We start from the raw sequence: 9086 nt of genomic DNA on the forward strand, positions 1-9086 counted from the left end.
GCTAAAGGTTAACCTACATTTGTTTAGTGTTGGGGGGTTGAGTGGCGGAGTTTTGTACTTGTTAGTGAATAGCACAAGTTCCGTTTTCGAGGCATTTACACCTAATCCGCACGATCTTGTCCATTCTGACAATCGAGCAAGTTTTGTGGTCATAAGATCACAGAGTGTTTGGGGGAATTTTCCCGTTACTTTAGCGGTTTTTTTTTTCAAATTACAAATTTTTTTTTCATCTGTCATCTACAACACTTCTCACCCCAACACGCTCCATTAGCTCGCCCCCCTTTCCTAGAGCCTCACACTGCAGAGTCCCGGCAGAGACAGAGGAATGCGAGAGGCAGAGGCCGCACACTACACGAAGCAGAGTGTGAATGAGAGAATGTGAATGTGTGTCGCTAAAGGTTAACCTACATTTGTTTAGTGTTGGGGGGGGTTGAGTGGCGGAGTTTTGTACTTTTTAGTGAATAGCACAAGTTCCGTTTTCGAGGCATTTACACCTAATCCGCACGATCTTGTCCATTCTGATAATCGAGCAAGTTTTGTGGTCATAAGATCACAGAGTGTTTGGGGGAATTTTCCCGTTACTTTAGCGGTTTTTTTTTCAAATTACAAATTTTTTTTTCATCTGTCATCTACAACACTTCTCACCCCAACACGCTCCATTAGCTCGCCCCCCTTTCCTAGAGCCTCACACTGCAGAGTCCCGGCAGAGACAGAGGAATGCGAGAGGCAGAGGCCGCACACTACACGAAGCAGAGTGTGAATGAGAGAATGTGAAAAAAGCAACAAAAGCTGTGGGACAGGGTGGTTTTAGCCACGGCAGAGACAGGGGCAGAGGCCGCATACTGCAGAAGCAGAGTGTAAATGAGAGAATGTGAAAAAAAAAACAAATATAAGCTGCGGGACGGGGTGGGTTTAGCCACTGCAAATTAGTTTCTTCATTCTGGCTATAATTATGGTCCAATCGGATCCCCGGTGATCTGATAGAAATGGTCCTTCCCTTCTTCAAAATTGTAGATTTGGGAGGTTTCCGCCCTTAGTGTGAAAACACTGAAATACACTTGTAACAGTGTGAGCATACAGAAGTCTGGACGCAAAATTTGGTGGATCTAACTTTTATCGCTCAACAAGACGGAAACGTTTCCTTCTGTGCGTTACATACATCCGTTATTCCCCACAAATACAATATACCCTATTTACTCTTCAAGTACCGGGTATGATAAGAGTTAATAGTTATTATTTGTTATATTTACTTTTTGCACAGCACACACAATTAACAAAACAAATGTATGCTTTATAATTTATTACAACCAGCTGATGCAGATGATGCAGTTGCAAAACCAGGAGCTGCAACCAAAACAACCAAGGAGGCTACCCAAAAAAAACAATCGTATCAGACTGCATCCACTTCCCAGGAGATTAAACAGGAGCCGCCGCTTTCTCAGATTACAGCGGAAGTGCCAGGCGCCGCATTGGAGGAAACCAACTTTGCAACTATTAATTCAGGCGCTGTTCAGTCCGCCGGTAACCTTTTAACCGAGTTGCTGCATTCAGAGACAGCAACAAATCAGTCTGTAGACGTTGCCAAACTGTCAGAGACATCGCGTATTGATGCTGTTACGGTTGCTTCTGCCGAAGCCAATCCGATCCACAGCCTCTTCGCATCAACAGAAATATCAGAAATCGCATCTGAGGAAAGCTTAGTTCTAAGCCAGGCTCACCAGGGCGACGCGCCGCATAAACAGCAGGGACCAACCTTCGAAAGTGCAACCGATGAAATTGATCGAGCGCCGATGGCATTAGCAGAAGAGATTTGTACGGAGACCCAGAGCCGACAGCCCAAAACAGTAGGACAAACAACGACTAAAGAACATTTACCAAAAGGTGTAATGGATACAACGCCTCTACCTGAGCTGGCACTAGAATCGCAGTCCAGTGTTGCCGCTAAAGACGATTCCGAGCGTAAGCCAGAGGCAAAGCCAGATCCACCAGAGACAGATTCACAGCCTGAGCATCAGCATGAGCCTGAGAATCAGCCTGAGCATGAACCGGTTTCCGATCCCAAACTTCAAGCAGATATTAAACTGCACCTGGAACCGGAAGACACTGGCACAGCCACAGGCGCAGAGACTGTTTTAGCATCGTTGATTAATTACAATGAGGGACAATGGTCGCCCAGCAATCCCAGTGGAAAGAAGCAGTATGATCGCGAGCAGCTGCTGCAGCTGCGCGAGGCAAAGGCCTCTCGTATACAACCGGAAGTAAAGAACGTCTCGATACTGCCCCAACCAAACTTAATGCCGTCGTTCATACGCAACAACAACAACAACAACAAGCGAGTGCAGTCAATGGTTGGTGTGATTGGAGGTCGCAACAGCGAGTCGGGCGGTGGTTTCATTGGCAAACAAGTGTCGATGTCGGGTGTGCAGGGTGGCGGTGGCAGGAGCAGCATGAAGGGTATGATTCATGTCAACCTGTCGCTAAACCAGGACGTAAAACTGAATCAGAACGAGAATGCATGGCGTCCACGAGCCGTAAATAAGTCTGACAGCAGCGCAGACGTAAAGGCCACTCAGGAGAAGGATGAGTTGGTGCGACGAGTTAGAGGAATTCTGAATAAGCTTACCCCCGAGAGGTTTGATACGCTGGTCGAGGAGATTATCAAATTGAAGATTGATACGCCTGACAAGATGGATGAGGTTATTGTCTTGGTTTTTGAGAAGGCCATCGATGAACCAAACTTTTCGGTTTCGTACGCCAGGCTATGCCATCGGCTTATAAGTGAGGTGAAAGCTCGCGACGAGCGTATGGAGAGCGGTACGAAGTCAAATCTGGCACACTTCCGGAATGCCTTGTTGGACAAAACCGAGCGGGAGTTTACGCAGAACGTCTCACAGAGCACCGCAAAGGAGAAGAAACTGCAACCAATTGTGGATAATATAAAGAAGTGCAACGATCAGAACGAAAAAGCGGAGCTAGAAGCACTCCTGGAGGAGGAAGAGAGGAAAATACGCAGACGCTCCGGAGGCACGGTTCGGTTTATCGGGGAGCTCTTTAAGATATCCATGCTGACTGGCAAGATCATATACTCCTGCATTGACACACTGCTAAACCCGCAGTCAGAGGATATGCTCGAGTGCCTCTGCAAACTACTGACAACCGTCGGGGCTAAGTTCGAGCAGACCCCCGTCAGTTCAAAGGAGCCGTCACGATGCTATTCGCTGGAAAAGTCAATAGCCAAAATGCAGGCAATCGCCTCCAAGAGCGACAAAGATGGCGCAAAAGTTAGCTCCCGCGTGCGGTTCATGCTCCAAGATGTTATAGATCTGCGGAAAAACAAATGGCAATCGACGCGCAACGAGGCACCCAAAACAATGGGACAAATCGAAAAAGAGACCAAGAACGAGCAACTATCGGCGCAATACTTTGGTCCGCTCTCCGGCAGTACCCCCGTTGGGTCCCAGGGAGGATCGGGAAAGCGGGAGGATCGCAGCAATGCTCGATTCGGAGACTCTCGCTCTGACAGCGGCTATGCCGGCAGTCACAGACAGCGTGGAGACAACGGAAACCTGCGACACCAGCAGCAAAACAACGGGGCCGGAGGCAATAGCTCCAGTGGTGCTGGTCATTCTAATGGAAACAACGATGACAACACATGGCACGTGCAAACAAGCAAGGGTAGCCGCTCGCAAGCGGTTGATAGCAACAAACTGGAGGGTCTGGTAAGACGAGTTTTTTTAAACTTAAGTCGTAAATAGTTGTATCAATCATTTGTATCAAATGTAGTGGAAATGGTCTTGGCCAGAATCAGAACCCCAGTAGGTGGGAGGATCATATTTCAGATATATATGCATTTTCAGATGTATTTACATATTTTTCTCAGTTATAAATATTTAAAGTTGCTTATCGCTTATCAATTTGGTTTATTTACACATTACGTTAGTTTGGTTGTTTATCTTATTCATTTATTTTCAGACATTACAACTAAACCAAAACTTAGAGAACAAAAAAATGGGTGGTGTCACACAATTTATTTGGAATACCAATGCTGCGAAACAATGTTCTGCTCCGGCAACTACGCCATCCAATCCCTTCGCAGTGTTGTCATCCCTAGTGGATAAGAACAGCAGCGAACGGGATCGGGATCGTGACCGTGACCGCAGTGGCCCCAGAAACAAGGGATCATATAACAAGGGATCTATGGAGCCTGACCGTTATGGCGATAGAGGTACTTTTAGCATTTTGTGGTGTTGAGCTCAAAATAAATGCCCATTTATTAGGTATCAACGCGAGAACTGGATCATCACAGGGATCGCGAGAAAATTCATCCTCTCGCGCTGGACAGCAGGGTCGTGGCTTGATGAACTCTTCAGTTCAGAAGTCTGCTAGTCACTCAAAATATACACAACAGGCACCATCAGCTCGAATTAGTGGCAAGGTAAGTATCCAATTCCTGCGTATTTTTCACAATCTGTTGGGATCAGCAAAGGGAACAGCCGTAATTTAGTCGGCACGGTTCTAATAGTCGTCAAACCGCGAACTACAAGAGACAGCGAAAATGAAACTGCAAGTGGCTTGAGCGTTGTTTGACGGCAGGAACGGAGCAGATTTTTATATCCGGTACTCGAAGTGTAAACAGGGTATATTGTATTTGTGTGAATAACGGTTGTATGTAACGCACAGAAGGAAACGTTTCCGACCCCATTAAGTATATATATTCTTGATCAGCATCAATAGCCGAGTCGATAGAGCCATGTCTGTCTGTCCGTCTTGTTTGTCGGCTAGTTCTCAGAGACTATACGAGCTAGAGCCACCAAATTTTGGCTCCAGACTGCTGTATGCTCACACTGAAACCAGTGTATTTAAAAAATGAGCCCCGCCCCCGCAAAAGGGCGAAAACCCACCAAACCTAAAATTTTGAATATAAAAGAAAACTAAAAACGCCATTCCGTAGGGAATGGCCATATCTATCAGATCACCAAATTGGGATCCGATTGGATTATTATTATAGCCACAATGGAGAAGGTAATTTCCAGTGGCTAAACCCACCCTGACCCGCAGCTTTTGTTGTTATTTTTACATTCACACTCTGCTTCTGCTTCACTCGGCCCCTGCCTCTGCCGTCCGTGTGCCTTTGCCTCTGCCGACTTTTAACCCACCCCGTCCCGCAGCTTATATTTGTTTTTCTTTTGTGTGTGGGCGCTGCCTCTGCCGCGAGTCTGCAGTGTGTGGGTCTAGGGAAGGGGGGCGAGCTAAAGGAGCGTGTTGGCGTGAGTAGTGTTGTAGATGTATATGACAGATGAAGAAAAAATTTAAAAGTTCACAAAACACCGCTAAGGTGCATGAAGTATTACTGAGTGCCGGGTATAAAAGTTGGGAAGCGTAAGAAGCGTCTCACACGTCCCTTCTCTTTTTAGTTGAGACATGACAGACAAAGTGATCATAATTATTTGCTTGGTTTCTAATGAATAATTGTATAACCTTTTCACAAACAGGCACAAACCTCACTGGGAAGCTCTGCTGTCAACGTGGGTGGGCTTTATAGAGGTGGCGATCAGCAGTCAACTACGCCCAGTTCCAGTGCCGCTACAACGTCCGTGCAGATAAATAGATCTGTGGCCCCGGTGGCCGTGTTCAGCGAGCCCACTGAAGCTGACATAAAGCTAATCAAGGCGGTTGTCTCGGAAATGATTGAGCTGGCTGCAGCGTCTAAGAATGTGACTCCGACGGTAGTTGCGTGTATGAAACGGATACCAGAGGACATGCGTTGTGGTTTCTTGTACTATATATTAACCGACTATTTGCATCTGGCGGATGTAGGAAAACAGTACAGGAGGTATCTGGCCATAACCGTGGCGCATCTCATTCAACAGAACTACATCTCCGTGGATCATTTTAGACTGGCGTACAAAGAATTTGCCGAGTGCGCAAATGATTTAATTTTTGATATTCCAGAGCTCTGGCTCTATATTCTGCAATTTGCCGGTAATGTAATAGGATGACATCGATTTTTGACATATCGTTAATTGAATTCTTCGCAGGTCCACTAATTGTGAAGAAAATATTGACGGTATCAGATCTGTGGAACAATAATCTGAAAGAAAACAGCCCATCAAACGTGGGTAAAAAGTTCCTCAAAACCTATTTGACATATTGTACACGAGAAGTAGGACCGAATTTCACTCGTTCCATGTGGATCAAGTTCAATCTGCACTGGTCCGACTTTATGCCTGACAACGAAGTTATCGATTTCATTGAAACCAATGTAAGTTTTTCATAGAAATGAATATGCAGATGTAACTTCAATTATGTACGTCATTTGAAACAGAGACTAGAGTATGTGGAAAACGAGTCGAAGTCGCCAGTGATTGAGCAGCGCGAAACCTCAGAGAAGCACGTTAAAAATGTGATAGAACATATAGAGCATTTGTTAAAGGAAGGAGCGACGGCAGACTGCATAATCGATTACAGTAACGTAAGTCTCGAAGTTGTTTCAAGTATTTGTGATTTAATAATGAACAAAATTCGATATTGGGATATGCTCTCAGGGCAATATTTTGGTGGCTGATAAACTGTTTATTAGAGGCTTGACTGAAACGTTGAGTAATTTTGCTATTGTCTACAAAGACAACAGCTACAAACTTGAGCCGGAAGTCTTCCAAAAGTTGTGCATACCAGTTTTGCAGCGATACATCGACTCGCATGAAGATCATCAATTGGAATGCCTTTATGCTTTGCAGCTATTGGTGCATAGCTTAGAGCATCCTAGAGGTACGAAAATACATACATGTGCATATTGAATGTTTCTTGATCTGATTTCTTGATTTTTTTAGGACTATTGAGTGAACTAATTGGTGAGCTATATGATACCTATGTTATACAGAAAGAGTCGCTATGCAAGTGGCGTGATTCAAAGGATCAATCAGCAGGCAAGGGTAAGATACAGCTACAAACTCACGCTCTTTCTATAAATAGTTGATTTTAATTATATTTTCCTTATTAGGCGTGGCTGTTAAAAGTCTTAATCCCTTTTTTAACTCATTATTAAATGATGAAGCCAACTAAAGCAGCACAGTACTCGGAGAGTTGACATAAACATCGCGTTAGGGGAATAAAAAAAAACCCCATATATTTAAATTTGTAATAAAGTGAATTAAACAGAAATCGCACTGTGAAGAAAAGCTCTTTTTCAGTATAACTTTGATTCAATATGGACTTATTTCAATAGATATAGCGGTCCTTGCATTACGAGTACATGCAATAATATGAAAGTGTATAACATATGTAAAATAAAGCGAACCCGGAGGAAATTCCTAATTATAATTGGTTGCTCGTACAATATAGCTATAGGACACCACACTAAGGGACAAGAATTGCTTCGGCTAGTCTAAATCGCCAATTCGATTTCTAAATAGCCAGTTACAAAATCTACGCTATGGCAGGTTCAGAAAACTTATACGAAAACCAATTTCAAAGAGAAAAAAAGTAACGTGAAAATATAATTACCCAGTACAGCTTATAGATTTAAACGAATAATCGATTATGTTTCTATCTCTAAGAGATTATCCATCTATTTGTAACTTGAAAGAAGATAATGTTTTAAATATAATGTTTTTAATGGTGAAAAACGACAAACGGATTCATCAAATGCGTATTTTACTTTAAAAATTCCATATTTACATGTCCCCATTAAGAGAGGATCCAGGTTTGAAATCAAACTATAACTACAGCTCGACCTGCAAAGAATACATTTCTATACACTGGCTCGTGCTGTTTTTCGGGATTAAAGTGCTGAATAATTTGAACAACGAAATAAACAAGTACTTACACACACTCACTTTATAAATGCCTAGTAAATAAAATATGTGACCGATCAGAGGCCGCCAATGACGTTATCATTCTGACCAGACCAAACTGTGTGCTTCGTCAAATAACTAATTTATTACTTCAAAAACACTATTCCAAGCAAAATTAAACAGCAAACTAGGAAACTACACAGACAACAAGTGAAATATGTTAATACGCCAGTTTTATCCTTTGAAAAAATCCACTCAATATCAATATGCCTTCAGTAGACTTGGTGGGTATATGGTATAGTATAAAGGTATGATTTTTTTAATATATCGCTAACGTTTTCCATTTTGTGACTTTTTAATCATATAAAACTATTTATTTGCGTTTAAAACAATTAAAAGCATACCTTATGAAAAATGTATACTTTAAGTAGAAAACGTTCGAACCTCTGAAAGTAAAACGAGAAGGGACGTGTGAGACGCTTCTTGCGCGTCACAACTTTTATACCCGGCACTCATTACTACATCTGCACCTTAGCGGTGTTTTGCCAAATTTTAAATTTTTTCTTCATCTGTCATCTACATCTTCAACACTTCTCACACCAACACGCTCCGTTAGCTAGCAGCCCTTCCCTAGACCCACACACGCAGACTCGCGGCAGAGGCAGCGCCCGCACACAAAAGAAAAACAAATATAAGCTGCGGGACGGGGTGGGTTAAAAGTCGGCAGAGGCAAAGGCACACGGACGGCAGAGGCAGGGGCCGAGTGAAGCAGAAGCAGAGTGTGAATGAGAGAATGTAAAAATAACAACAAAAGCTGCGAGAATGGGTGGGTTTAGCCACTGAAAATTAATTTCTTCATTGTGGCTATAATAATGATCCAATCCGATTTAAATTTGGTGATCTGATAGATACGGTCATTCCCTTCAAAATTGTAGTGATGGGAGGTTTTCGCCCTTTTGCGTCAGACGGACAGACAGACAAACATAGACTCGGCTATTGATGCTGATCAAGAATATATATACTTCATGGAGTCGGAAACATTTGCTTCTGTGCGTTACATACAACCGTTACTCGCACAAATACAATATACCATATTTACTCTTCGAGCACAGGGAATAAATAGCCGCTGACATGTACTTACAGGGTGACTACTAATAACACTACTCGAAAAAAAAGAACTTTTCTTTCTGAATGAACAAAACCGACTTTTTATACCCGGTACTCGAAGAGTAAATAGGGTGTATTGACTTGGTGGGGAAAAGTGGATGTATGTAACACACGGAAGGAAGCGTT

At 43.2% G+C, this 9086-nt stretch overlaps 1 protein-coding gene across 6 annotated transcripts in view; it reads left to right on the top strand.

Annotated features, from left to right (window-relative positions):
* The window catches only part of LOC117590677 (eukaryotic translation initiation factor 4 gamma 3), a 22953-nt gene extending 15317 nt beyond the window's left edge, over nt 1-7636 (top strand). For all 6 annotated transcript variants that reach the window (XM_034283555.1, XM_034283553.1, XM_034283556.1 and 3 more), the window contains 9 exons: nt 1312-3719; nt 3973-4225; nt 4278-4435; nt 5493-5982; nt 6039-6262; nt 6326-6472; nt 6546-6768; nt 6831-6932; nt 7001-7636. In XM_034283555.1, coding sequence (XP_034139446.1) covers nt 1312-3719; nt 3973-4225; nt 4278-4435; nt 5493-5982; nt 6039-6262; nt 6326-6472; nt 6546-6768; nt 6831-6932; nt 7001-7062 — 4067 coding nt within the window. In that variant the 3' untranslated portion in view covers nt 7063-7636. The remainder of the gene's footprint in view (nt 1-1311; nt 3720-3972; nt 4226-4277; nt 4436-5492; nt 5983-6038; nt 6263-6325; nt 6473-6545; nt 6769-6830; nt 6933-7000) is intronic.
* Nucleotides 7637-9086: the final 1450 nt, after the last annotated feature.

The sequence above is a fragment of the Drosophila guanche genome, unplaced genomic scaffold (genome assembly GCF_900245975.1).
Source record: "Drosophila guanche unplaced genomic scaffold, DGUA_6, whole genome shotgun sequence".
NCBI classification, from domain to species: Eukaryota; Metazoa; Arthropoda; class Insecta; order Diptera; family Drosophilidae; genus Drosophila; species Drosophila guanche.